Source organism: Haemorhous mexicanus, chromosome 29 (assembly GCF_027477595.1).
Source record: "Haemorhous mexicanus isolate bHaeMex1 chromosome 29, bHaeMex1.pri, whole genome shotgun sequence".
NCBI classification, from domain to species: Eukaryota; Metazoa; Chordata; class Aves; order Passeriformes; family Fringillidae; genus Haemorhous; species Haemorhous mexicanus.
Genome location: NC_082369.1, coordinates 3,106,090 through 3,133,572, shown reverse-complemented (window position 1 = coordinate 3,133,572; position 27,483 = coordinate 3,106,090). Strand labels below are relative to the sequence as shown.

Below are 27,483 nucleotides of genomic sequence, written 5' to 3'. Positions count from 1 at the left end.
GCTGGAAGATGATCTGGGGCAGGCGGCCCGTGCTGACGCCGGCGGGGACACGGAGCAGGTGCTCTGGCAGCCGTTTGCTCCCGCTCCCATTAATGGTGTGAGCAGCCCGCGAGGTGTAACGGGATCGCTCCCTCCCTCCTCCCCTCGGCAGCGGGGTCAGCGCGGGGTGACGCAGATGTGACCTGGCCGGGAGCCCCAAGGCACGGCCAGCGGCTCCTCACAGAGAGCCGTGTGCCCAGGGCAAGGCTGGTCTCTGCGAGGGGATTTGGCCTCTTGCTCTGCTGTCACAGATGGAGCCGTGTGGCCAGGGGCGTCCCGTGATGGGCCGTGGGCTGGGGAATGGCCAGAGGATGCTACAAGGCTTGGAGGAAGCAGCAGCTGCCCTTCCCAGCCACTACAGGAGTGGAGAGTGAGGGATAAACAAGAATGGTCCTGCCTGGATCTGCCAAGCCTTGTCCTCCCCCACGGCCCTGCCGTGCCCGTACCCAGCGGAGTCAGAGCCCGCGGGCACCTCGGGCACCCTCAGCAGCGTCAGGGGCACATCCCAGTGGGACACGGAGCAGCCCCAGGGACGGGCATAGATGAACCCAGAACCAGAGCGATGCTAACGAGCCAAACCATGGGGAAAGGACACACGGGAGCTCCTGTCTCGGGAGAAGCACCAGATCCCGAGCCGGGAGGGCAAACCGGGAGAGGGGCCGGGGTGGGGCGAGCGGGGAGGCCGGCGGGAGCCTCACCGGCAGCCGCACTCCTCTGCCACCATGTTGGGGAACTTGCGGATCTCCAGCCCGTCCGAGGAGAGGCTGATGATGAGCTGGTCCGAGTAGCGCACGGGCACGCAGCAGGGAGCCCTGCGCAGCGGCGAGCCCTGGTCCTGCATGCCCAGCAGCAGCACCGTGTGCGAGAAGTAGCTGGGGATGCGCGCGGAGAGCGGCAGCCTGCAGGGCCCCTCGCAGTTGTTGGCCGCGTACACGGTGGGCATGATGACGAAGTGTCTGTCGCGCAGGTCGATGGTGAGCTCCTGCAGCCGGCAGTGCGCCTGCTGCCGGGCGCTGCGGTTCTGCCGCTGCACCTTCCTGCGCTCCTGCCAGCGCGCCCGCACCGACTGCAGCGCCTTCAGCAGCAGCAGCGTGCGCAGCTTCCGAGAGCCCGGGCCCCGCTCGGCCGCCTCGGCCTGCCCCGGCTCGGCGGGGTAGTAGCAGAAGGTCAGGAGGTGCTGGAAAAGCGCCGCGTTGGCTTGGAAAGCCGGGATGTCCCTGAGCTCCTGGATGACCACCTGCAGTTTGCCCATCAGCAGCTGCAGCACGGTGCCCTCCGGCTGCCAGTCCCCCAGGTGCTGCTCCAGCACGGCCCCGCTGTCCTGAGGCAGCAGCAGCACCGAGGGCTCCTCCGACTGCACCAGCCGCTCCAGCGCCGCCTCCTCCGACAGGTTGAGCAGCTGGTGGGGGAGGGTCTCCATCATCTCGAAGTCGAGCCAGTGGTGGGCACTGGGCTGGGGGGGCGGCTCGCTGGAGGAGCTCAAGAGCTGCCGGATGAAGCGGGTCAGGGCTGCCAGGAACTGGGCGCTGCCCCCGGGCGCTGGGGAGGAGGTGTTGGTTGGGCCCGGGGCGGTGGGGGTCGGCAGCTCCTCGGTGCCGGCCTGGGGTGGGCTGCAAGGAGAACACGGGGAGAGTCACGGGGGCCCCGTGTAGCCCGGGGATCCCACCAGGCTGTGCCCTACAGCCACCTCTGGTCCCACAGCTGGGGCTGCCCCTGTCCCATTTCATCTCCCAGCCCCTGTGTTCTCCCGTGCCTGCAGCGACGGCCACGGACCTGAGCTCTGGGTACGGAGCCGTGTCCACCACCCCCTCAGCAGAAAGGTAGGAGGATGGGGCCAAAGCCTCCTCTTCCTCCTCTTCCTCCTCCTGCTGCCGTGACTTGGCCAGCAGCAGCAGCACCGGGGTCATCCGGGTGAAACATTTGTCATCGGAGCCGAACAGGAGCTGCTGCACCTCCGTGCGGGGCAGGGGGGCACCTCCTGCGGCCACCAGAGGGGAGGACGTCGGTCTGGGGTCTCCTGCATGTCCTGCACCACCTCTCTCGGGCCTGAGAGGACGCCAAAGGCCCAAGCGAGGACACGAGAGCAGGGATGCTGCTGTCCCCAGGGTGTGCCCCCGTCCCTACCTCCCGCGCCGCCGTGGATGGCCAGGGAAGCCGAGAAGCGGAGCCGCTCCGCGCTGCGGGTGACCGAGGCTGCGGCGGCTGCCAGGGCCAGGTACTGCGTGTCCCTGGAGAGGCAGAGCCTCTGCACCGAGGCAGAAACCACAGAAGGCCCGAGGGAGTGAGTGCGACATCACGGGGGACACACTCACCTGAGCCCCACTGCGGTCCCTGGTCCTGGTCACCCAGCCCGCGGTGGCCCAGGGAGCAGCGGCAGGGAGGGTGGGGAGCACTGGGAGCTTCGCCCCCAGCCCCAGAGCTGCTCCGGGGGCCGCGGGGTGCCGGGAACCCAGAGAACCCCCGAGGGGCAGGGTTCAGGACCCCAGAGCGGGCTCGGTACCGGGGCAGCCCCGCTGGCCCTGCGGCTGCCGCGGACAGGGTGAGAGCTCCATCTTCAGGCACGGCAGGAGCAGGAGAGGGGGCGGAGATGCTGGGCTGGGGACGGCAAAGGGACTGGGAGGGTTGGCCAAGGGGCTGGGAGGGTGACAAAGGGGCTGGGAGGGGATTGTGAATGGATTGGGAGGGGGTGGTGAATGGACTGGGAGGAACGATGAATGAATTGGGAGGGGATAGCAAAGGGAGCTGGAGAGGCTGTTGAATGGACTGGGAGGGATGACAGCGGCTCTGGGCAGCAGAGCCGGGACAGCCCCTCCCGCGCCCTGCTCCCACCAAGGCCAGGACCCACCTGGTCCCGCGGCAGCCCCGGGCCGGTGGCCAGCAGCTCCTGCGGGTGCCCGGAGCCCCGGCCCTCCCGGCGGCCCAGGTAGAAGAGCATCACGGCCGCCTGCAGCTCTCCCACCGCCCGTCCCACCTCCGCCTGGAAAACCAGCTGGAACCGCAGCTTCACCTGCGCCTCCCACTGCACTGCAACGGGGGAGACACGGCCGTGAATCCCCTCCGGCGCCGCGGGGCTCCGGGGGTGGGGAAGGGGCTTCGGGCCGAGCACTGTCCCCGTGAAGGGACCGGAGCCGAGGGGGAGAGGGGACGCAACAAATCCCGTCCCCGGCTCCGGGGAGATGGAGAGCGGGACACACCCCGCACCCGGCGGGCAGGGAGCTGCCTCCCCCCAGAGCCCGTGGAAATCTGCTCTCCGGTGCCTCGGGGACGCTGTGGCCACCGCCCGGGGAAGAGGCACCTCCCCGCTGCCCGGCACTGCAGAGTGCAGCTGAAAATCCAAAGCCCAGGTGAGGCGGAAGATTTCAGGATGAGAGAAACAATCACTGCCCTCTCGTTACGGATTAAATTGGAGGCTGTAACTCCCTCTCCAGCAGCGGGATCACCCCCGGGATGGGACAGGGGAATGTGTGTTGAGGATTTCCCATAAGGCTGAAGCTACAGGAGCTCCACAGCCCCAAGGGTGGAGATCAGCACATGCCGGGCTCCCGGCACAGCAGGAGCAGCTGGGTCCGAGCCCCTCCTTTCTCCCCAGAGCTGGGAGGAGACCCAAACCCATCCGCCGTGTTAAGGCAGAAAGTGAGAAACACTGATGAGAGCAGAGCAGAAGCCACCGAGAATCACAATGTCCTGAGCTGAAAGGGAATCACCAAGAACCACCAGTCCCACCCCTGGCCCTGCACAGAGTCCCCAACAATCCCACCCTGTGCACCCCTGAGAGCAAGTCCCAAACACTGCTGGAATGTGGCACTGGGTGTTGGTCAGAAGCGGGGACAGATGGCAGAGCCACACTGCCATCCTCACCTCCTTCAAAACATGCCCAGAAACATCTCACTCCATCACTTCCCTTATTTTAAAGGGAACCCAACTCCCAGATTTAATTCTGTGTTTAAATCCCTGACCTCGGGCCAGCAAAGAGCACCACCAGCCCAAGCCCTGCATCCTCCCCCTCCCTGTTCCACCTCGGAGCCCGCAGGGCTCTCCCACCAACCTTCCTCCAGGTGCAGGACCAGGAATCTCTCCAGCCCCGGCTCCAGCACGTGCTCGTGGATCCTCTGGAGGGGATGGGGAGCAGCCCCGGCCTCCCCGGGCCGGCACAGCCCGAAGGTCCCCGGGAAGTTCCCGTCCCAGCTCCGGCGCCGCCTCAGCAGTTTGATGAAGCTGCTCTCGTAGTGGCTGAGCACTCCCACCACCTCCAGCTGCCTCGGGCCGGTCCCGTCCTGCTCCATCCTCACCCTGCACACGGGCCCTTCCAGGCCCCCGAGGGGCCAGGGCTGCGGGCTAGAGCGGGACCAGCCCGGGCCCTCCTCCTCAGCCTCTCCCTGCGGGCATTTGGCTCCCGGCTCGGGCTTGGAGAAGAGGCGAGTGGCAGCAGCCCTCCTGGACCTGGGTGTCTCCTGTGAACTTCCATTTCCCACCTCTCTCCCTTCTGCTTCCAGCAGGCTCAGCTCCACCAGGGAATCCCTTCCCTCTTTCCTGGGCAGAGCTGCAGAGGGGAGCAGCAGCACCAGGCACAGCAGGAGCCTCCTGAGAGCGCTCATGGTCCCACCTCAGCTCTTCCCAGGAGCAGCTCAGGATCCCAAGCCTCGGCAGGAAGAGGGAGGACAGCTCTCCCTTTTAACCACGGGTGGCCTTGAGTGGCCGAGGCACAGCCACCTCCCCTGAGCCGCCCCGGGGCTGTCGCGCCGCGGAGCAGCGAGGGAGGTGGCAAAGAAACTTTTTTTTGTTCTATTTTTGGGTCTGCAGCTCGTTTTGGAAACGTGCAAAGATCGAAGCTGTTGCACGCGCTCGTAGGGATGCACGGCCTTGACTTTGGATGTTTTCTAAAGGAGGATGAGTGTCTGGAATGGGATCCTCATGGGGACTGGCACGTACGACCCCATCAGCACTGAAACACCGGGAGAGGAGAGAGCCAGGGCAGGAGGAGGGGGACAGGGGAAGATAAAGGGCTGAAGTAAGTAAATGTATGGAAAGCATTCCTTCTTCTGGCTGGAAAACCTTCACCCTGCAGCTCAACAGGCTGCCCTGGAAAGGGCTTCATCCTGGGAATGAGAATCACAGGAGGCAGCAGCAGCCTGAGGACTCTGAGCACTCAGTACCTCCCTTAGAGTCTCACACACACCATTGTAAAGACTTTTCCCTCCATGAGATGCCCAGCCCCACTGGAACAGCTGAAATTGCCAATGCCACCTGTCTAAACCATCCTGGAAACCCATCCCAAGAGAGTTCCTGACTTTGGGGAAATGTCCCAACAAAAAAGTTCCAGACCCTTCCCTGAGTTTCCAAGTATTTGCAGTCTGGAGCTCAGGATCATCAGAAAAGGATGGAGCACCCAAACTGGAGCAGGACATGGACACAGCGAGGCCTGGAGGAGTCTGAGGTCACCTCTGCAGGGGCTGGCAAAGGCCAGGGAGCTGCTCCAGGGCTGGAGCCAGGCTGGGAGAGCTGGGGGTGCTCCCCTGGACAAGAGAAGGCTCCAGGGAGAGTTCAGAGCCCCTGGCAGGGCCTGAAGGGGCTCCAGGAGAGCTGGAGAGGGACTGGAGACAAGGCCTGGAGGGACAGGACCCAGGGAATGGCTCCCACTGCCAGAGGGCAGGGCTGGATGGGATCTTGGGCAGGAATTGTTCCCTGGCAGGGTGGGCAGGCCCTGGCCCAGGGTGCCCAGAGCAGCTGGGGCTGCTCCTGGATCCCTGGCAGTGCCCAAGGCCAGGCTGGACAGGGCTGGGAGCAGCCTGGGACAGTGGGAGGTGTCCCTGCCATGGCAGGGGTGGGATGGGATGGGATTTAATGTCCCTCCCAATCAAACCAGTCTGGGATTTTTAACTGACTGGGACCATCTCAGCCCAGCAGCAGAGGAAGGCTTTGATTCCCCCATCATGGGGGTGCAGCTGCAGGGCTCCTGTGGACCCTCAAACAACCAGAACTGGTCAGGAACCCCAGCCCTGGCCATGCCCTCACCCACTGAGCCCCCAGGACCCCCCACTGACCTCCCAGTTCAGGGTCAGGAACCTGGGAAAGGGCAGATGGCAGAACTGCTGCTGGTGCTGCTTTTTTATGGGAACCAAGTGATGTCTGGAAGGAAACATTCAGGATAAATAAACCCACAGAGAACTAAAAACTTGCCTGAACAGAGCTGTCAGTGGGAGGAGGGCACACAATAAAATCATGAGACAGCAGGTGCTACACCATGGTACTGACACTTAATGAATTACAACAATAAACTAAGACTTAATATCAGTAACAGGAGCCCTTCCATGTCCCCCTCAGTGAATGAAGAGAGATGAAGGGCTTTGGTTGAATCAAAACTGATTAATGGGGGGTAATTAATGGGACACTCAGGCAGCCTAAGGGGGATTCCTCAGGCCAAGACAGCTGATGGAAGGAGATGCCTCGAGATTTCCAATCCTTTGCCTCCTCTTTGGAGAATTTCCAAAATAGAACCAGCTTGGGAATGTTTCCTGTATCTAAGGGGTGAGGAAAGCGAAGCCACAGCAGCACAGGAAAGCAGAGGAAAAGGAGAAGCAAAAACCTTTTAATGAACCTACAGAGTTCAGTCAGCTTTCCAGAGGTACAAAAAGGATCTGTTCCCTGAATAGGGAGTGAGCTGCAGTTACAAAGACACAAATCCCAGGGGATGGAATCCAGGAGGGGCTTCAGTTGGAGGGAGGGGGAGGGGGGATGGTGCCCGGCCCCTCCGTGGGGAGCGGCGGCCGCATCATGGGGGGCAGGGGAGCAGGGGGGGGCACCCCGGGCGCTGGGGGCAGCTGGGGGGGCACTGGGGGGGGTGGCACCGGCCCCGAGGGGGGCATGGGGGGCAGGGCCATGCCCCCAGGGGGAGGGGGGGGCATAGAGTCGGGCAGGGGGGGCCGCGGGGGCAGCCCGTTCATCAGGGGAGGGGGCGGCGGCCGCTTGACGGTCGGGGGCCCCGGGGGGAGGTTGGGGGGTGCTGGGGGCTTCTCCATCTTGAAGTGGAATTGAAGGAAGAACTGGGAATGGGAGAGAAAAGGGAACAATTAATCAGGGATTGACAGAATCCTGGAGCACCCTGAGCTGGGAGGGACCCTCAGGGATCATTGATCCCAGCCCCTGTCCCTGCACAGCCACCCCAACACCCCCACCCTGAGCACCCCTGAGAGCTCCTGGAGCTCTGGCAGCCTTGGGACCATTCCCTGGGGAGCCTGGGCAGTGCCCAGCACCCTGGTGACAGCTCTGCCAGCACCCAGGAGCTGCTCTCTGCCCCTCAGAGCACAGCTCAGGCCCCTCCTGTCACCCATGTCCCAGCCCTGGCAGCATCTGTGACTGGCACCAGTCTTGCCTCAGATTTTAACTCCTCTGGACTCTGAGCAGTGAGGTTCCTGTGAGGGTGGGAACCCCCCCAGGCACTGCTCCCCAGATACAGGGGAGCAGCCCCAGTCCCAGGCTCTCTCAGGCAGGTGTGTGCAGGGAACACAGGGCACAGAGCCAGGGAGAGGACACGGTGCTGCACATTTATCATGGAATCATTAGGCTGGGAAAAGCCAAACCTAACCCTAAGATCAACAAGTCCAGCCATCAGCCCAGCAGCAGCACCACATTCACCACTAAACCATGGCCACAAATGCCACATCCACGTTTTTGAACACTTTCAGGAGTGGTGACTTCACCACTGGCCTAGGCAGTCTGTTCCAATGCCTGACAATGCTTTCAGTGAAGGAATTTTCCCAGTATCCAACCTAAACCTCCCCTGGCACAGCTTGAGGCCATTCCCTCTGCTCTCTTCTCCTGTTCCTTGGGAGCAGAGCCTGACCCCCCTCTGGCTGCACCCTCCTGTCAGGGAGCTGTAAGAGCTAGAAGGTTCCCTGGGAGCCTCCTTTTCTCTGGGTATTTATGCCCCATCCTGCTGCTGCTGCTGCTAAAAACTGAACCCTGAGATCCCACACAGGAGGATCTCTGTCAGCTCTCACTGTACAGGTGCACTGAGGGAATGGAGATTTGAACAGCAGAGGCAGCAGGACAGAACTGATGTCACTCTCTCAAGCTGCTCTGCTCTCCTTAAGGACAGACATTACAAAACCTCAGTTACCTGTTTGGTTTCTCTGTTCCAGTGAGTCCAAAACTTTCCCTCTGCTTTATCAATTTCTCTGCTTGGCACCTGCACCAAAAGAGAACACAGAGCTATTCTTAGCAGCACCAGATTAGCTCAAAGGCCCTTTTTAGCCCCAGAGCCTGAGAGATAAGCACAGTTATTCCAGGCCTTGCAGGGCTGTTATTAGACAGAGGTGGGGGCAGGAAAGAATTAAGTTACTTCCCTATCGGTCAAGGACAACCAGCAAAAATCCCTCCCTGAACATCTGCACAGAGGCTGAGGAGTGAAGCCCAGGAGGCTCCTGTCTGTGCCAGACACTGGGAATTCAGAGCTCCCCAGGGCTCAGCACAGTCTGGTTTTCATGCCAGAGTCCTCCACCAAACCTCAGTGGGGTTTAATGACTTCCAGCCATGTCCTCCTGACCCCCCCTTCCACTCCATTAACCCCTGAGGGTTAGCACAGACATCAGAGGGTTCATCAGGAATTACAGAATGTCCTCACTTGGAAGGGACCCTCAAGGATGATCAGCCCAGCCCCTGTCCCTGCACAGCCACCCCAACACCCCCACCCTGAGCAGCCCTGAGAGCTCCTGGAGCTCTGGCAGCCTTGGGACCATTCCCTGGGGAGCCTGGGCAGTGCCCAGCACCCTCACAGGGAAGAACCTTGCCCTGAGCTCCATGCCAAGCCCTGGCCCAGCTCCAGCCCTTCCTGGCCTCCTGTCCCTGTCCCAGAGCTCAGCCCCTGCCCCTGTGCCTCCCCTGGGGAGGAGCTGCAGCCCCCCAGGAGCCTCCCCTCAGTCTCCTGTGCTCCAGCTGAAGGAGCCAAGTGCCCTCAGCTGCTCCTCAGCCCCTTCCCCAGCTCTGTGTCTCTCCTTTGGGCACTCTCCAACAGCTTTGGATCCTTCTGATCTTGTGGTGCCCAAAGTGCCCCCAGCACTGGAGGTGAGGCTGCCCCAGGGCAGAGCAGAGTGGGACAATCCCTCCCTGGGCCTGGTGCCCCCCAGGACAGGGTGGCCCTTTGGGCTGCCAGGACACAGCAGTGACTCAGATCCAACTTGCCACTGACCAGGACCCCCAGGGCCCTTTCTGCAGTGGCCTGAGATGAGCCAGATCTGCTGTGATGCATGGAACAGTTGCTGTGCACATCCCAAGGGATGCTCCTGCCTTAGAAGAGCTCAGCTTGGGCACCTTGGTCTGGTTCTCTGGATGTCTGCTGATTTCCATCTGGGTCCTCTTTGGCTTTGGGATTTGCTGATGAACTTCTTTTTTCCTCAGACCCTTCCCCAGCTCTGTGTCCCTCCTTTGGACACTCTCTAATGGCTCAGTGTCTTCCTCACATCACAGGGACCACACACAGCACTGATGGTGAGGCCACCCCAGTGCAGAGCAGAGCAGAGCAGAGCAGGACAATCCCTTCCCTTGACCTGGCAAAGGCAGGAAGGAAACTCTCCCAGCTTTCCCAGGATTCCTCTCTATCCTAAATTGGAAATAGGGGGACTCTATTCCCATCTGTCAGAGCTGGAGCAGTTCTCCTCTGTTCATGGGGCAGTTTTCTTTATCTCTCCCACAGCCAACCCTCCCTCCAGGAGATCTCTGCTGTCCATGGCCACTGAGTGTCCCTGCAGGGCTGATCAAATTCCACCATCCCATGGGGAGATGCTCTGCCCAGGGGAGGAGCCAAGCATTCCTACCTGGATCCAATCTGCCCTGGGAACAGCACAGCAGCCTTTGCCCACTGCATTCCCAGAGGAGCAGCTTTCTGCTCCCCTGCATTCCCAGAGGGAGAGCAGGCCCATCTCCAGCACCCCTGGAGCTGCAGAGGAAAACTCCCCCCTTGTGCAGGATCCCTGCTCCAGCAGAACCACAGCTGGCACTGCAGGAGGGCTGAGCCCCCTTGGGATGGGACTGTGCCACCACCCTGAGCCCCCCTGGGATGGGACTGTGCCACCACCCTGAGCCCCCTGGGATGGGACTGTGCCACCACCCTGAGCCCCCCTGGGATGGGACTGTGCCACCACCCTGACACACAGGGGACAATGCCTGCTCTGACTCTGGCAGTCATTTGTTTTGTTTGTTTGTACTGTTGCATTTGTATTTTTAATTTTCCTACTAAAGAGCTGTTATTCCTGCTCCCACATCTTTGCCTGAGAGCTCCCTAATTTCAAAGTTATACTAACTCAGAGGGAGGGGGTTTACATTCCCATTTCAGGGAGGCTGCTGCCCTCCTTAGCAGCCACCTGGCTGCTCAAAGCCAGGCAGTGTCCCAGGTTGCCCTGGCAGGTCTCACCTTGAAGGCGATGGTCTCGTAGGGCTCTGCTGCCATCAGCAGGTACTGCCAGCGCCGGTCCGGGGGCTCGATGCGCTGCTCGTAGGCCGACATGAAGCGGTGCCGGGGCATGATGCTCTCAGCTATCTCAGGGTAATCGATCTGGGGGGGCAGGGCAGCATTAACATCCCCTCCTCTGCACCCCCAGCTCTGCTCAGAATCACAGAATCATGAGGTTGGAAGAGACCTCTGTCACAGGCGTATTTTATGAAAAATCCTTTCCTTAGGATTTTTTCTCCTGAGAAGCTGAGAGGCCTCAGAAATGAAATGTAAACAATAATTATCTGCTGCTGTGGAATGCAACAGGTGCATCTGGGATTGGTGCACGTTGGTTGCTTCTAATTAATGGCCAATCACAGTCAGGTGCTCGGACTCTCTGAGAGCCACGAGCTTTTGTTATTCATTCCTTTCTATTCCTTGCTAGCCTTCTGATGAAATCCTTTCTTCTATTCTTTTAGTATAGTTTTAATATATCATTTTCTTTTAATATCACATATGTCATAAAATAATAAATCAACCTTCTGAAACATGGAGTCAAGATTCTTATATCTTCCCTCGTCCTGGGACCCCTGCCAACACTATCACAAACAACCCCTCCTCTGCACCCCCAGCTCTGCTCAGAATCACAGAATCACAGAATAATGAGGTTGGAAGAGACCTCTGAGATCATTGAGTCCAACTTATGCCCTAACACCTCACCTAGACCATAGCACCAAGTGCCATGTCCAGTCTTTTTTTAAACACATCCAGAGATGGTGATTCTACCACCTCCCTGGGAAGAGCATTCCAGTACTTTATTATTCTTTCAGTGAAAAATTTCTTCCTAATATCCAACCTATCCCTTCCCTACCGTAGCTTGAGACTGTGTCCTCTGGTTCTGTCAGTGCTGCCTGGTGGAAGAGACCGACCCCACCTGGCTCCAACCTCCCTTCAGGGAGTTGTAGAGAGCAATAAGGTCACATCTGAGCCCCCTCTTCTCCAGGCTAAACAGCCCCAGCTCCTTCAAGCATTCCCAGCCCCTCACCAGCCTTGTTGCCCTCCTCTGGACAAGCTCAAGCATCTCAACATCCTTCCTAAACTGAGGGGCCAGAACTGGACACAGCACCCAAGGTGTGCCCGCACCAGCACCGAGTACAGGGGAAGGATGACCTCCCTGCTCCTGCTGGCCACACAATTCCTGATGCAGGCCAGGAGCCATTGGCCTTCTTGGCCACCAAACACATCCCCCAGTGTGGAGCATACCCAGAGCAACCCCCAGTGCAAAGGAAACAAAGAGCAGAGGAAAGGCTGAGAATCCCAGAATGGTTTGGGATTAAAGACCCCAAACTGAATTAGGGGAAATTTAGGAGACACGTTGGGAAGGAATTGTTCCCTGTGATGGGTGGGAGGGCCTGGTGTAGGTTGTCCAAAGAAGTGGTGGCTGCTCCATCCCTGGGAATGTCCAAGGCCAGGGTTAGAGCAACCTGGTCTCATGGAAGGTGTCCCTGCCCATGGCAGGGGGATGGAAATAGATCATTTTTAAGGTCCCTTCCAGCCCAAACCCTCCTGTGATTCTCATCTCATTCCTCCTCAGACTCCACATTCCTCTCTCACTACACAGCCTGAGAGCTGAGCTCAGGGATTTGCTCAACACAATCAGCTGCAGCACTAGGAAGATAAGGCCTCCTTATTATTATTGATTTCATGGATCCTGCAAAGAACTGCTCATTTAGCAGCAGTGCTACCTGGCAAACCCTGAGGAGAGTTTGAACCCCGCCCTTACCTGGAAGAGAAGACTCTGCTGGCCTGTTTCTGGGTCTCTCTGTTTGGTCACTGTAAAAAAGAAAAAAGAAAGGTGAGAACATGCCCCAGCAGGGTGAGAGCAGCATTAATCTGCCCTGGGAAACACACAAAGTTTCCAACAATCAAATATGACAAGATTTTTCTCCTGTTTATCAAACAAAATGTCACATTATCTTTAATCAAAGCTACTTCTGTGAGGCTGGGCAGGCCCTGGCACAGGGTGCCCAGAGCAGCTGGGGCTGCCCCTGGATCCCTGGCAGTGCCCAAGGCCAGGCTGGACAGGGCTGGGAGCAGCCTGGGACAGTGGAAGGTGTCCCTGCCATGGCAGGGGTGGCACTGGATGATCCCTAAGTTCCCTCCCAACCCAAACCATTCTGGGATTGTGTCACTGCCATGGGCAGGTTTGGGCCCCTCACCCCAAGAATGACACTGAGGGGCTGGAGCATGTCCAGGGAAGGGAACAGAGCTGGGAAGGGGTCTGGAACTCCAGGAGAGGCTGAGGGAGCTGGGAAAGGGGCTCAGCCTGGAGCAAAGGAGGCTCAGAGGGGACCTTGTGGCTCTGCACAGCTCCTGACAGGAGGAGGCAGCTGGGGGTGTCAGGCTCTGCTCCCAGGGAACAGGAGGAGAGGGAACAGCCACGAGCTGTGGCAGATTTTAGCTGGATATTGGGAAAACTCCTTCCCTGAAAGGGCTGTAAAGCATTGGAAGGAGCTGTCCAGGAATCACCACCCCTGGAAGTGTTAGAACACCTGTGCATGTGGCACCTGGGAACATGGTTTAGTTGTGGCCTTGGCAGTGCTAAGTTTACTGTTGGACTCGATGGTCTTAAAGGTATTTTCCAACCTAAATTATTCCATGATTCTATTCTAATGGAGCTCAGCTGCTGTGGGGCAAAGCACTGGTGAGATTAAAAAGCCAAATTTTGTACTGAAGGCCAAAAAACCATGAAAAACAGAAAAAAACCCATGAGTTCTGCATGGAGTGAGTGATTTACAGCATTAATGAAAGGTGCTGCAGCACAAGAGAAGGAGGAGATGAAATGCCATCATCTCCCTGGCAGCCTGAGACACACCCATCTATCATTGAAATGGTTCTTCCTGCCTGTCAGCCATAAAGAGATGTTCCATGAGCAATTTAAACAATAAAAAGACTCCAGGAAAGGGCCCATATCTTATTCATGGGCAGAGCTGCTCAAAAGACTAATGAATAATTCACATCCCACCAGGCAGGGACTGCCCATCAGGGACCTCCTGGCCACCCCGACTCACCTTTGTAGCCTGGGCGCCCAATTTTCACAAATTTCTTCACTTCCACTTTGACCTTCTCTGGGGCAGGCTGGGCAGGGGCTTCCTTGGCTTCCTTGGCAGCTCGTCGGGCCCTGGGGATTCATTCAGAATTTAAGGGTTACCTGCCCTTCTTTCTAAAGGAAACCCAGGAGCAGTTTGAATCCCTCAGCACAGCATTCCACAGGAATCATCCTCCCCCTAGCTAAAGGCTGCCACTCAACCATCTGATCCACCCTCACCATGACCTTGAGGCCAGGCTCCACAGATGGACTTGAGAAGACTTTAATTCTTGAAATCAACATAAAAAAAAAAAAAAAAAGAAAAAGCAAAAAGAAAGCCAAACCCACAGATCAAGCAAAGCAAACTGGATTCCTTAAAACAAAACTTACAAACTTCTCCAAACCTGTATTGACAAATCCAGATTACAGAATCTTGGAATCTCCTGAGTTGGAAGGACCCACAGGGATCATCAAATGCAACCCCTGGCCCTGCACACACACCTCAACAATCCCACCCTGAGCATCCCTGAGACCATTGTCCAAATGCTCCTGGAGCTCTAGTAGGCTGGCAGGAGGGCCTTCTAACTAGACTCAGACAATTTGCCTTTAAAACTCTTTCTCCCTCTTCCTTCAGCAATTTCACAAGTGGATTTGAACTTTAGCTTAAAAGGGAGATCTTCAGCACCATTTTTCAAGCAGATCCAGGCTGTGCCTCCTGGCTGCATGAGGGACCACAGAAAAAGAACAATCAAGCAGAGTGCAATGAAGTTAAACAACTACAGACACCCAACATCAGAACATTAAAGTGCTTCAGTAATGGAGAATGAAGTTATGGTAGAGGATAACTTACAAATTGGTCTGATGCTTCTTCCCCTGGGTATGTGCTAAGTAACTCCCCTGAAACAAAAACCAGGATAGAAGTTAAATGAAGCCATGACTGGAACATTCCTGTCACAGGGTGATTGCATCACTCCCTGAGAAGGGTGTTTTAATCCTCAGCACAGAGGAATCTCACTCCAAAAGTGCAGATTGCTCTCAGCTGCTCAGCTGTCATACTGTCTTGGGTTCTAAGATATGTGTGTGTTTTATTTCTTATATGTTAGAAGTGGGGCAGCCATTTTTTCTTAATTGGGCAGTTTACTTTATCTCTTCTACAACTGATCTTCCCTCTGGGGAGAGATCTTTTGTTATGAATCTCACTACATAACTGATAAAATTACATCATCTCATTGAGAGATGTCCTGCTCAGAGGAGGAGCTAAGCATTCTTACTTAGATATAATCTGAGATCTAGAACACTAGAAGCAAAGTTTCTCTACTAGATTGTAAGAAGAACAGCTTTCTTTTTTACTAGATTCTCAGAAAAAGGCCAAGCTCATCTACACTACTACTGAACCTTCAGAAGAAAACTACACTCCTCAACAAAATCACAGCTCACACTGTGTCAGGTTTAAGCACCTGTCCTAGACTGCAAGGCAATGTGTGTTCTATTCCCATCTGTCAGAGCTGGGGCAGTTCTCTCCTGTCCATGGGGCAGTTTTCTTTGTCTCTCCCACAGCCAATCCTCCCTCCAGGAGATCTCTGCTGTCCATGGCCAGGGAGTGTCCCTGCAGGGCTGATCAAATTCCACCATCCCATGGGAGATGCTCCGCCCAGGGGAGGAGCCAAGCATTCCTACCTGGATACAATCTGAGACTCTGGGATACCAGAACAGCCTTTCCACTGCATTCCCAGAGGAGCAGCTGCCTTTTCCATTGGACCTTCAGAGGAAAACTCCCCCCTTGTGCAGGATCCCTGCTCCAGCAGAACCACAGCTGGCACTGCAGGAGGGCTGAGCCCCCCTGGGATGGGACTGTGCCACCACCCTGAGCCCCCCTGGGATGGGACTGTGCCACCACCCTGAGCCCCCCTGGGATGGGACTGTGCCACCACCCTGAGCCACCCTGGGATGGGACTGTGCCACCACCCTGAGCCCCCTGGGATGGGACTGTGCCACCACCCTGAGCCCCCCTGGAATGGGGCTGTGCCACCACCCTGAGCCCCCCTGGGATGGGGCTGTGCCACCACCCTGACCCACAGTGGGCACGGCCTGCTCTGACTCTGGCAGTGTTGGTTTGTATTACTGCATTGTTTATTTTCCTTTTTATTTTCTTCCCTTGTTATTCCTGCTCCCATATCTTTGCCTGAGAGACCCTAAATTTCAAATTTATAACAATTCAGAGGGAGGGAGTTTACATTTTCCATTTCAGGGAAGGCTCCTGCCTTCCTGAGCAGACACCTGTCTGTTCAAACCCAGATACCATCCCTCACATCTCAGCAGTCACTGCCCAGGTGCTGAAGCTCCTGTAATTCCCAAGTTGCTGCTGCTGGGATCAGGACAGGCAGGTGCTCCCCTCACCTCATTGTTGTGGAGCGTCAGGCAAAGCTTGCACTCGTAGGAGCCCAGATGATTTTTCATAAAATAGGGGTCCTGGGAAAAGAATGATGGAGAAGTTATGAGCAAAATCCATTGGCAAAGCAGGAGAATAACCAAAATACTGCAGAGTTCTGCACTGGAGAAAGTGATTCTTCTCCCTGAGGCTGCTGGGCACTGCCCAGGCTCCCCAGGGAATGGACCCAGTCCAAGGACAGAGCTCCAGGAGCTTTGGGACAGTGTTCTCAGGGCTGCTCAGGACGGGGTTGTTGGGGTGTCTGTGCAGAGACAGGGGCTGGGCTGATGATCCCTAAGGTTCCCTCCCAGCTCAGGAAATCCCAGGATCCTGTAGCTGAGTTCACATTTTAAATTACCAGCACAAGAGAGCCTTAGGAGGAGGAAACAGAGTGAACCAACAGCAGCTGTGTGCACTGGTGACAGAATCCAGCAGGAAACACCACAACCCAAACCAGCCCTGGGGAGACTGGAAATAGATTGATACACAAGAGCTGGCACCTCCTTGTTACTCTGTCACAAATATTCCCTATTCAAGCCCCCTCCTGTCCACAAACAGAAGTATTTAAACCCAATCCACACCTCAGCCTGGACACAAAAAGGCTCTGGGGTGACCATGGAGCCTAAAGGGGCTCGAAGAGAGCTGGAGGGGAACTTTGGAAAAGGGCCTGGGGGGACAGGACAAGGGGGAATGGCTTCAAATAGACCAAGAATGGGTTTAGATGGCATATTGGGAAGAAATTCTTGGCTGTGAGGGTGGAGAGGCCCTGGTGTAGATTTCCCAGAGCAGCTGTGGCTGCCCCTGCATCCCTGGAAGTGTCCAAGGCCAGGCTGGACAGGGCTCGGAGCAGCCTGAGATAGCTGCAGATGTCCCTGGATGAGCTTTAATGCTCCTTTCAACCCAAACCACCCCATGATGCCACGGCTGTGACCCTGCACCGTGTCCCCCGGGCTGTGGGGGCTCCCTGTACCTTGTTGATGTCGATGGTCTCCAGGGCCAGCTGCCGCAGCCGCTCCCGCCGGTCGCGGTTGCTCTCGGAGGCCGAGGCCACGCCCCCGCTGCCCGTTTTACCCCCGGGCCGGTGCTGGAAATCCATGGCGGGGATTCCTGGGCTTCAGCTCCCGCAGAAACGGACAGTCTGGGAAAAGAAAGTGATAACTGAACCAGAGGAGTGTTCAGCCCCAGCAGCGAGGATGGGGGTGACACCCAGACATGCCCCGGGCACACACCATGGGATGCAATCCCACACGGAGCACATCTGGCACCACCAACTCAGGAAAGCAGAGCAAGAGGATCCAGAAAATCCCCCCGGAGCCCTTCCCATCTCCTCAGCCACTCCCAAGCCCAGCTGGGCCCCAGCGAGGCCAAGCAGCCCCACCAGAGAACCCCCAAGACCTCCAACAGGAGCCTTCCTCCGTCACCTGAGGCACCAACAGCCCCAGAGCTCCCCCATGTCCACCAGCAGATCTGCTGCTCCCCCACCACCCCCCAAAGCCCTGGGCCACCCTCCCACCATGGGAGGCTCAGAGCCCCCCAAGCCCCCCAACAAGGTCAGGGGCTGTGAGCAGTGTCCCCAAGCCCCAGGTGACCTGGGTCCTGCAATCCCCCCTGCCCACAGCAAGGCCAGAGCCCCCCCAAACCTCCTCACATAGAGCCCTAACACTGGAAAGACCTTTGGGGAACCCACAGAGCACCCAGTTCTCCCAGTGTCTCTCCCCCAGTCCCAGTAGCTCCAGTCCTGATTCTCCAGTCAAGGCCCCCTGACTCCCACTCCTCTGATCCTCCCCATACTCCCAGTCCTCCCTTGGCCCTACCCCAGTTTCCCACTCACGATTCTCCAGTTCTCCCAGTCCTGTCCTGATCCTACCCCTGGTTTTCCAGCCTGGATTTTCCAGAGCACCCAGCTCTCCCAGTGCCTCTTCCCCAGTCCATCTCCTCTAACTCCAGTCCTGATTCTCCTGTTGAGGCCCCCCCAAATACCCCCAATCCTGCTTCTCCTGGTCCTCCCACTCCTACCCCCATTTTCCCCATCCTGATTCTCCAGTACCCCCAGTCCTCCCACCCATCTCACCCAGTTCTCCCAGTCTCCCTCCAGCAACTCCAGTCCTGATTCTGCACCCAGGGACCCCAGTCCTGCCCTCCCGATGCTCCCAGTATCCCCAGTGCTGCTCTGCTCCTACTCCAGTTTCTCACTCATCATTCTCCAGTTGCCCCAGCCCCACCACCCGAGTTCTCCTAGTCCCTCCTTCTCCAGCATCCTCAGTTTCCCCAGCACCCCCAGTCCTCCCACCCAGGACACCCAGCTCCCCCAGTACTTTTCCAGTAACTCCATCCCAGTTCTGCACTCGAGGCGCCCCAGGTGCCCCCAGTCCTGCCTCGCTGATCCTCCCAGCAGCCCAAACCCTGCCTTGGCCCTACCCCCAGTTTCCCACTCATGATTCTCCAGCTCCCTCAGCCCCACCACCCAAGCCGCCCAGTTCTCCCAGTCCCTCCATACCCTACACTCCCAGTCCCTCCTCAGCCAGCTCTCCAAGCCCTTTCTTACCCAGCAGTCCCAGTCCCTCCTCACCCAGTTCTCTCGGTCCCTCCTTACCCAGTTCCTTCATACCCAGCTCTCCCGGTTTCCCAGCCCCAGTTCCCCCAGTCCTGCCCAGTTTCCCCTCTCCGTACCTGCGCGCGGCCTCGCTCTCTCCCCGGCGTATGCGGGCTCCCGCCGCCCTGCGAGCGCTTCCGGTGCCGCTGAGTCCGCTTCCGGTGCCGCTGAGGCCGCTTCCGGTGCCGCTGAGTCCGCTTCCGGTGCCGCTGACGGCCCTTTCCGGTGCCGCTGAGGGCGCTTCCGGCGGCGCTGGCGGCGGCCCCGGGCGGGGCCATGGGCCGGGGCGGGCCCGCCATGCGCTACAACGAGCGGGAGCTGCTGTCCCTGGCCCGCCAGCCCGCCGAGAAAGCGGCCGAGATCCGCATGAGCGTCCCCAAGAAGGGCAACGGTGAGCGGGAGTCCGCGGAGGGGCCTGGGTGGGGAGTCAGGGCTGGAGTTACTGGGGTGGGAGCAGGGCAGGACTGGGAGGATTGGGGGGGGGCGGGACGGGGGGTACCTGAGGGGCCCTGAGTGGGGAATCAGGGCTGGGAGAGGGACTGGGAGAGCTGGGGGTGCTGGAGAATCCAGGCTGGGAAAGTGGGAGTAGTGGGCGAGGAGGGCCTGGGAAAACTGGAGTGGTGAGACTGAAGGTACTGGGGAATCACCATTGAGAAACTGGGCTAGGATCGATTCAGGACTGGGAGAACTGGCGGAGGCAGGTGGAGGGGGAGTAAGCTTGGAGGGTGGTGTGGGGAGGAAGGTGAAGGTGGGTCAGGACCGGGGGATCCTGAGGTGCCCCGGCTGCAGAATCAGGAGTGGGGATACTGGGCAGGGACTGGAAAAGAGAGGCTCGGTGTCCTGGATGGTGGGGCTGAGGGAACTGGAGAATCTCGAGGGGGAAACTGGGAGTAGGACCAGGGAGGGACTGGGGGTACTTGAGGGGCCCCGACTGCAGAATGACAACTGGAGTTACTGGGGGGTAAGGCTGGAGAGGGACTGGGGGAGCTGGGTGGGAGGATTGAGGGTGCTGGAGGATCCAGGCTGGGAAACCAGGGCAGCGCTGGGCACAGGGGCTGGGTGGGACTGGCTGTGTTGGTGGGCAGCACTGGGAGCGCTGGGCACAGGGGGTGGGTGGGACTGGCTGTGTTGGTGGGCAGCACTGGGAGCACTGGGCACAGGGGCTGGGTGGGACTGGCTGTGTTGGTGGGCAGCACTGGGAGCGCTGGGCACAGGGGGTGGGTGGGACTGGCTGTGTTGGTGGGCAGCACTGGGAGCACTGGGAGCACTGGGCACAGGGGCTGGGTGGGACTGGCTGTGTTGGTGGGCAGCACTGGGAGCACTGGGCACAGGGGGTGGGTGGGACTGGCTGTGTTGGTGGGCAGCACTGGGAGCACTGGGCACAGGGGCTGGGTGGGACTGGCTGTGTTGGTGGGCAGCACTGGGAGCACTGGGCACAGGGGCTGGGTGGGACTGGCTGTGTTGGTGGGCAGCACTGGGAGCACTGGGCACAGCGGGTGGGTGGGACTGGCTGTGTTGGTGGGCAGCACTGGGAGCACTGGGCACAGGGGCTGGGTGGGACTGGCTGTGTTGGTGGGCAGCACTGGGAGCACTGGGCACAGGGGCTGGGTGGGACTGGCTGTGTTGGTGGGCAGCACTGGGAGCACTGGGCACAGCGGGTGGGTGGGACTGGCTGTGTTGGTGGGCAGCACTGGGAGCACTGGGCACAGGGGCTGGGTGGGACTGGCTGTGTTGGTGGGCAGCACTGGGCACAGGGGCTGGGTGGGACTGGCTGTGTTGGTGGGCAGCACTGGGAGTGCTGGGAGGCAGGACTGGGGACAGGCAGACTGGGAGGGCTGGAGTGTGGGAATGGGGAGCACAAGTGATGGGGTCCAGTCTGGGTGTGGAGGGAGGTTCTGGGGTTGGGCTGGGGCCAGGGAGATTTGCCATTTCCAGGGGATCTGGGGAAGAAACTCTTCCCTGAAATCTCCCAGCAAAATTCCCTTGCAAACCAGCCTGGAGTGTTGTACTCACTCCCTTGTCCTGAGCCTTTCCTTCTCTGAGGACCTGCTGGACTTTGTCCCCTGGAGATGACACCCAAGCTGGCAGCTCCAGGCAGGGCTCCTGGGATCTGGAGCTTTTCCTGGAGTGCCTGAGGCCCTGTGCTGCTGCTGGGAGCTCTGACTGCCCAGGAGCTGCTCAGGGGCTCTGTCACCCTGAGGCCACTTTGTCACCCCGAGGCAGTGTTTGGGGTGGGTGCAGGGGGTGCTTTGGTGGGCTCAGTGCCATGCTGAGGGCTGGCAGGGTGCCCTCTGCTCCCTGTGCCTCAGCCCTGCCCTGCTCCCCCGTGTCCCTGCAGTGCTGAAGAAGCGCCTGGTGAAGCTCGTGGTGAATTTTCTCTTCTACTTCCGCACTGATGAGGCCGAGGTAGGGATTGGGCCTCTGGCTGGGGTTTGTTTCCCTCCTCCTTTCTTCTTTTTCTCTGCCTGGATTGTGTGGGCTGGGAAAATGGTGCAGGGACAGAGCTGGAGCAGGGCCTACCTTCCCTCTTCCACCAGCTCAGCAGGGCTCCAGGAGAGCTGCAGAGGGACTGGGGACAAGGCATGGAGGGACAGGACCCAGGGAATGGCTCCCACTGCCAGAGGGCAGGGCTGGATGGGATCTTGGGCAGGAATTGTTCCCTGGGAGGCTGGGCAGGCCCTGGCCCAGGGTGCCCAGAGCAGCTGGGGCTGCCCCTGGATCCCTGGCAGTGCCCAAGGCCAGGCTGGACAGGGCTGGGAGCAGCCTGGGACAGTGGGAGGTGTCCCTGCCATGGCAGGGGTGACACTGGGTGGGCTTTGCCATCTCTTCCAACCCAAAAAATTCTATGAAATACAAGATAAATCAGGTTTTCAGTCCCTTCCCTGCTGTCTGATTTGCTTCTGACAATTTGGTTCACTTGGACAAGGATTTCCTGTGGTTGCTCTTGTTCATGGTCAGTGTCACCCACTGTCCCCACGTCCCTGAGTAGTACCAGGTGGATTTTTGTTCATCCTGAGCTGCTCCAGTTCTGCTCACACTGTTAACCCCTTGCAAGGCTCCAGCACAGCCCTTACACAGCTCAGTGTTGGTTATTCTGGGTGTCACAGTAAATGTTTCATCTTTGATCTTAAAAGCAAAAGTTTTTCTCTGGTATCACAGAGTGGTAAAGACCAGGCTGAATCTGAGCCAGTAGAGGTGATTAACACTTAATTAACAAATGCAAAGTGCTATAGGTGAGACAGGCATGAAAAGGTTGATTAAAGGAACGTGAAATATGGAGCAATCAGACTGAATTATTTAAAAGCAGCACCAGCTTGTAAAAGTTGCTTTAAAGGCTGCAGGGAAGCACTGTGGGTTAAACCCTTGTGGTGTTGGGGCCTCTGTGGGTTAAACCCTTGTGGTGTTGGGGGCTCTGTGGGTTAAACCCTCTCTCCTTGTGTTTTCCAGCCCATTGGAGCTCTGCTGCTGGAGCACTGCAAGATCACCAAAGAGGAGGAGAACGTCTTCTCCATCAGTGAGTGCTGCCTGTGCAGCCTTTGCTTTCCCCTGGTGGCACATGGGGAAGGAAATGTTGGACTGCTCAGTTCCTGCTCTCCCTGTTTCCCTGGTGGCACTGGGCTCAGCTCAGCCCTTCCCCTCCTCGCTGGGGTCACTGCCCCCAGCCCTTCTCCTCTCCCTCTGTGGGGTCAGGCTCTGCTCCCAGGGAACAGGACGAGAGGAAATGACCTCCAGTTGTGCCCAGGGCAGGTTTAGGTTGGATATTGGGGAAAATGTACTCACCAGAAAGGTTTGGAAGTACTGGCACAGGCTGCCCAGGGCAGTGGTGGAGTCACCATCCCTGCGAGTGGTCAGAAGATCTGTGGCCGTGGCACCTGGGGACAGGGGTGAGGGGTGGACCTGGTGCTGCTGGGCTGATGGTTGGACCTGATGATCTCAAAGGCCTTTTCCAGCTTTACCAATTCCTCAGCCTTTCCCCTCCTCAGCTGCCAGCTGTTCCTCACTGTGCCCATGGCCCATCCCGAGGAGATCTCAGGGATATTGCATGGCCCAGCCTGTGGGGTTTGCACAGCTGCACGTGCAGAGCAGCACTAAGAGCAGCCAGGCCCCTGAGTGCCTGTGCAACCCCTGGCAGGGGGAGCTTGGTTATTGACAGATCTGCTCTGTGCTGCTGCATATTTTCCCAAAAACACCCTGGAGAGAGGCTCAGATAAAGCTCCTCCAGCCCCATCCTCCCCTCTGTGTGTCCTTGTGCAGCTGCAGCTGGGCCAGCTCCCCTGGGAACAGCCTTTCATCCCCTGTGCCAGAGGTATGTGGCCACAATAACAGGATGTTTCTCCAAGGCCATCCCTGTATCTTTTGGCCTGGCTGCCAGGCACAGCTGTGGCTCTGCTCTGTGCTTCCAAAGGGCCCTCAGACAGCTTGAACACACTGAGCCCACAGCACCACGTGCTGGATTTTGGGGCTTTAGGGATGTTGGGAGCTCTGGTGGGGGAGGATTCCTGAGCAGGGTTAAACCCAGCAGTACCTGGTGCTGGGATGTGTCCACAGCACGTCCCCAGGTGTTTGGCAGCAGCAGCCCTGAGGGTCTGCTCAGCAGAGCTGGGGACAGGAACTGGGGGCATGTCCTGGCTGTGTCCTGGTCAAGAACTGGAGTGACACCAGGACCTGCTCTCCATGGTGGCAGTGCCATGTGAGTGCCACATTCCCAAAAGCCTCCAGCAAAGGCACCTCAGGGCCTTCTCCCAGTGCAGTTTAACTCCTTGGTTGGCTGCTCCCTGTAGGTATCCCAGTTCCTCTCTCAGGGCTGTTTCCCACTTGGATTTAAATCCTGGTGTCTTTGCAAGGGGCCTCAGGGAGTCAGTCCTGGATCTGGCCACGCTGGTCCAGTTCAGGTCACACTCAGTTTGGGAAGTTGCCCTTCCCAAGGTCTCTGGCTGCTGTAAGCTGGGAAATGCTGTGGGCAGCTGCTCCAGGCACCCAGAGCCACCCAGGGAACGGGAGAGGGGCTGGAAGTGGGGATGGCAGATTCATTCCCAGCTCATCTTAGTTAACAGAGCTGCTAATTGTGGCCTGGCAGAGTGGGGAGGGAGTTAGGGGAGCAGCAGCAGCTCTGCCAGGACGTGCCTGGAGCCTTTTCCTTGTCCTTGGCAGGTTTCATCGAGGAGCCAGAGAGGAAATACTGCTTCGAGTGTGCCACGGAGGAGCAGTGCCAGGAGTGGGTAGAGGCACTCAGGAGAGCCAGGTGGGCTGAGCCCTCAGAGCCAGGGCAGTGCTGGGGGCTCTGGGCTGTGTTCTGGGATCAGGAACTGGGAGGGCAGTGCTTATCTCCTCCCAAACAAGCTTCCCTCCAGCTCTAAATAGCATCTGAAACTTGCCCACATCCCTCTCTGCTCAGCCCTTCCCGTGCTCTGTTCCTGTCTTGCAGCTACGAGTTCCTGAGGAGGAGCCTGATTTTCTACAGGAACGAGATCCAGAAGATGACAGGGAAGGTGAGTGAGGCCCTGCAGGGCACTGCTCAGGTGTGACTGATGGCTTGGGGTGGCAGCAGGGGCTGTTGCTGCCAGTCCTGCCCAGGCTGTGTGTGGGAAGGAGATCCCAGATCCCATAGGAAGCCATGGTCTCCACAGCCAGACCTGAGCACCTTGCCCTGGGTGCTCACTCCAACCCTGCTGCACACGTTCTGGTGCTGGAGTGGCCAAAGGCTTGGAGCTGGGCAGGTCCAGAGCTGGCCTGGCCTCCCAGGGGCTCTCTGGAGCAGTTCACATCACCCTGGGCAGATCCATGGGTGGAGATGCTGCTCACCCCTGCCAGGTGCCAGGAGCATCCCAGCTCCAGGGAGGGAGGTGGCTGTGGCTCCCCTGGGCCTTGGCTCCCTGCTGTGTCCTGTGTGTGCCAAGGGCTGCTGGGCTTTCTCTGCATCTCACCGGTGCCTCCCTGTGCTCCCCACAGGACCCCCTGGAGCAGTATGGAATCTCTGAGGAAGCTCGTTTCCAGCTGGGAGCACACAGGCAGTAACCCTCACCTGCTGCAGCTGCCTCCACAGCAGCTCCCCACACTGACCACGTGACTTTTTTATTTATTACCCCAATCATTTTGTATTTTTTTAAAGGAATTCGTTGCACATTCCCAGTGCCCCAGCTGGGGGGGCTGAGCTGCTCTGTGGGTGCTGCAGTGGGAGCAGAGCCCCCAGCCCTGGGGTGGGCAGAGGCAGGGGCTGACAGAGCTCCCAGCTCCTCCAGGCCATGCTGGGGCCACCCAGGCCAGCTCCACCTTTCTGCTCAGCTTCCCTGGCTCAGGATCCTCCTGCAGGCTCCCAGGAGCCAGCCCAGGGCTTTAAGAGGATGTGACTGGTGCATTTCTGGGCTCCAAATTAACCCCCTCCTGCCCTCTGGGGAGGAGTGGGAATTCCTCCAGCTCAGCCCCAGCTCCAGCTGATGGAGAGGGGCATCTGCAGCCCTGTGCAGCCATGGCCTTTTTGGGGTCTTCTTTTCCCTCCCCTGGGCAGGTGCTGCAGTTCCTGGGGGCTGGATAAGCCCACCCAAAAGAGCAAAGCTGCAGAGCACGAGGGAACAAAGACAGGGAGAGATCCCTGTGTGATCCTGCCTGCCTGCAGAGCTCTGCAGTGATCCAGCTTCCCAGGGAGCAGAGGCAGATGGAGAAGCTGGCAAAGGCAGGAGCTGCTCCCTTTGGCTGGAGGATGGAGCTGCAGGACATGCACCTGCTCAGCCAGGCATTAACCCTTCATTCCCTGAGCCACTGCTGCAGCTTTTCTCCCCTCTGTGTGTCCCCTTTGTCCAAAGGGACAGACCAAAAACCTGTGCCAAGGTCACAGTGAGCTGCCAGGGAACCAGGGCTGCCTGTCCTGGAGCTCCTGCAGGGAGGAGATAAGGATTAGGAACAACATCCCCATAGGATCAGCCCTGGCTCTGGCTGCACCAAGGAAAACTGCCCAGACATGAGGGTTGGAGGACACTCCCCACACCCAGGGCTGCAGCAGACCCAGATTCTTGACTGCCTGAGCATCTTCCCTGGAACCAGCCCGGGAAAACTCCCAGGAAAGGCCCCTGGGAAGGTCCCAGGAGTCACTGTCAGAGGCTGCTGGCAGCAGGAACGGGGCTGGGGCTGGGGCAGGGCGGGGGCTTGGCCTGGCCTTGGGGAGCTGCAGCTCTGGGCGTTGTTCCCACCACCTGCCCAGCCCAGGGAGGGGGTGGAGCAGCCTCTGAGCTGGGCTTGAAAGGAATTTTGGGGTCTTTTTGTCCTTGGCTGGGAGTTAATGCCCAAACCAGAGCCCACACTGCAGCCTTTGGTATCCTGGTGTTCCCTCTTTACCTCATGCAGCTGAGTACCAGCAGTGACACCTGTCACTGATGCTTTAGTTTTGATCTCAAAGCTGAGGTTTTTCCTTTTCCCTTGAATCATTCCAGGTGCTTGCTCCAGAAATTACCAAAATCAGCAGAGGGGCAGCTGCCCTGTAGGATCAGCTGAGGGCAGCAGGGAGGGAGCAGAATCCAGGGGGGGTTGCAGACAGATGGCAGCTCCAGGGGAAGCAGCAGTGAGGGATTAAGAGCAGGAACACACAGGAGCTGTGCTTTAGGGAATCAGTGTCCTTGGATGACTCCACAGGGCATTTTAATCCTGCCCAGCCTGCATTTTTACAAACCAGAGCGGAGTTCTCAGCTGGGCCTGCCACCACTGTAGCAAATGTGTCACCTGTGCCTTGCAGGACACCTTTCCCCAGGTGCAGCTGCCACCCTCCAGTGTCACTGTGCAGAAAATGGGCGTTTTATTTGCTGTTCCAGGGAACAGTTGGGTGAGCAAGAGCAAAGCCCAACACTGATCTGAATGTTCATCACCAATGACATTTCTTAACTGAATGTACAACAAAGCTGTGAAGAGTTGCCAGGGCCAGGCCAGGCCCAGGGACTCAGATCCATTGTAGGGCAGGGCTGGGACACCGGGTGGGGTTTAGGGAGGGAGGTTGGTACTTTGTAGACACTTTGAAATTTGCATCAACTGCTGGTGACTTACAATTGTTCATTTTTCACGTTCTGATGACTTTGCTTGTGTTTCAGCTGGAGCCAGCTCCAGGCTCCCTGAGAGCCATTTCTGTGTTGTACAGTGAACATTCCCAATAAATCCTGTTTTAATCTTTGTGGTGGTCACAACTGTTCTACAACACCACAGCCTCCCTGGGAGGGGTGGCTGGAGGCAGCCCAGGGCCTGCCCAGGGATACCAGGGGTGGTTCCTGCTCAGGACCCAGCTGGGGATGGCTCCACCAGGGGCTTTGGGGAGGCTTTTTCAGACAATCAGAGACTATTCTGGGTTGGAAGGAACATTTAAAGGTCAGCTAATCCAACTGGTTTTGGTCCTGGAGCCAGGCCAGGGGCAGGTGCCAAACCTGTGTAGGAAGAGGAGCTGGGTCAGGCAGAGCCAGGGGCTGGGGGCTCTGGGTGAAGCTGGGGCTGTGTCTCCTTTTAAATCCTACAGGGACTTGGCTCGGGAAGTGTTTGTGGCCTCCAGCTCCGAGGTTTAAGCAGTGCCCTGGCTGCCAGTGGGGTTGGTGCACTGGTGCCACCGCTGGCTAAAAGGGAACAAAGCTTGGATGGGCTGGGAATCATGGAATTGTTTAGGTTGGAAAAGACCTCTAAAAAATCGAGTCCAACCATGAGCCAGCACTGCCATGGCCACCACTGCCCTGTGTCCCCAGGAGCCACATCCACACTTTGTTCCAATGCTCCTGGGGCTGGTGACTCCAGAAGTGCCCTGGGCAGCTCCTTCCTTTCAGTGAGGAAATTTTCCCAATTTCCAACCTAAATCTCCCCTGGCCCAGCCTGAGGCCATTCCCTCTCCTCCTGTCCCTGTTCCCTGGAGCACAGCCCGACCCCTGGCTGTCCCCTCCTGTCAGGAGCTG

The 27,483-nt window shown here is 58.2% G+C and overlaps 3 protein-coding genes across 3 annotated transcripts; 1 reads left to right on the top strand and 2 right to left on the bottom strand.

Annotated features, from left to right (window-relative positions):
* Window positions 1–586: 586 nt before the first annotated feature.
* On the bottom strand, window positions 587–6,469 carry AMH (anti-Mullerian hormone). The gene is made up of 5 exons (XM_059869838.1): window positions 4,085–6,469; window positions 2,885–3,063; window positions 2,164–2,284; window positions 1,813–2,017; window positions 587–1,649 (listed from the first exon to the last, which is right to left on the bottom strand). Exons 1-5 carry the CDS (start codon window positions 4,632–4,634, stop codon window positions 734–736), a joined length of 1,971 nt encoding a protein of 656 aa, XP_059725821.1. The 5' UTR covers window positions 4,635–6,469; the 3' UTR covers window positions 587–733.
* Window positions 6,470–6,603: 134 nt separating this feature from the next.
* SF3A2 (splicing factor 3a subunit 2) lies at window positions 6,604–18,758 on the bottom strand. Its single transcript, XM_059869837.1, has 9 exons — window positions 18,649–18,758; window positions 16,949–17,116; window positions 15,948–16,019; window positions 14,401–14,447; window positions 13,534–13,643; window positions 12,246–12,295; window positions 10,445–10,585; window positions 8,156–8,224; window positions 6,604–7,079 (listed from the first exon to the last, which is right to left on the bottom strand). The coding sequence occupies exons 2-9, from the start codon at window positions 17,072–17,074 to the stop codon at window positions 6,747–6,749; spliced, it is 948 nt and encodes a 315-aa protein (XP_059725820.1). The 5' UTR covers window positions 17,075–17,116; window positions 18,649–18,758; the 3' UTR covers window positions 6,604–6,746.
* A 45-nt stretch (window positions 18,759–18,803) lies between these two features.
* On the top strand, window positions 18,804–26,722 carry PLEKHJ1 (pleckstrin homology domain containing J1). Its single transcript, XM_059869813.1, has 6 exons — window positions 18,804–18,962; window positions 20,910–20,977; window positions 22,019–22,085; window positions 23,723–23,813; window positions 23,997–24,060; window positions 24,521–26,722. The coding sequence occupies exons 1-6, from the start codon at window positions 18,848–18,850 to the stop codon at window positions 24,584–24,586; spliced, it is 471 nt and encodes a 156-aa protein (XP_059725796.1). The 5' UTR covers window positions 18,804–18,847; the 3' UTR covers window positions 24,587–26,722.
* The last annotated feature ends 761 nt before the right edge of the window (window positions 26,723–27,483 follow it).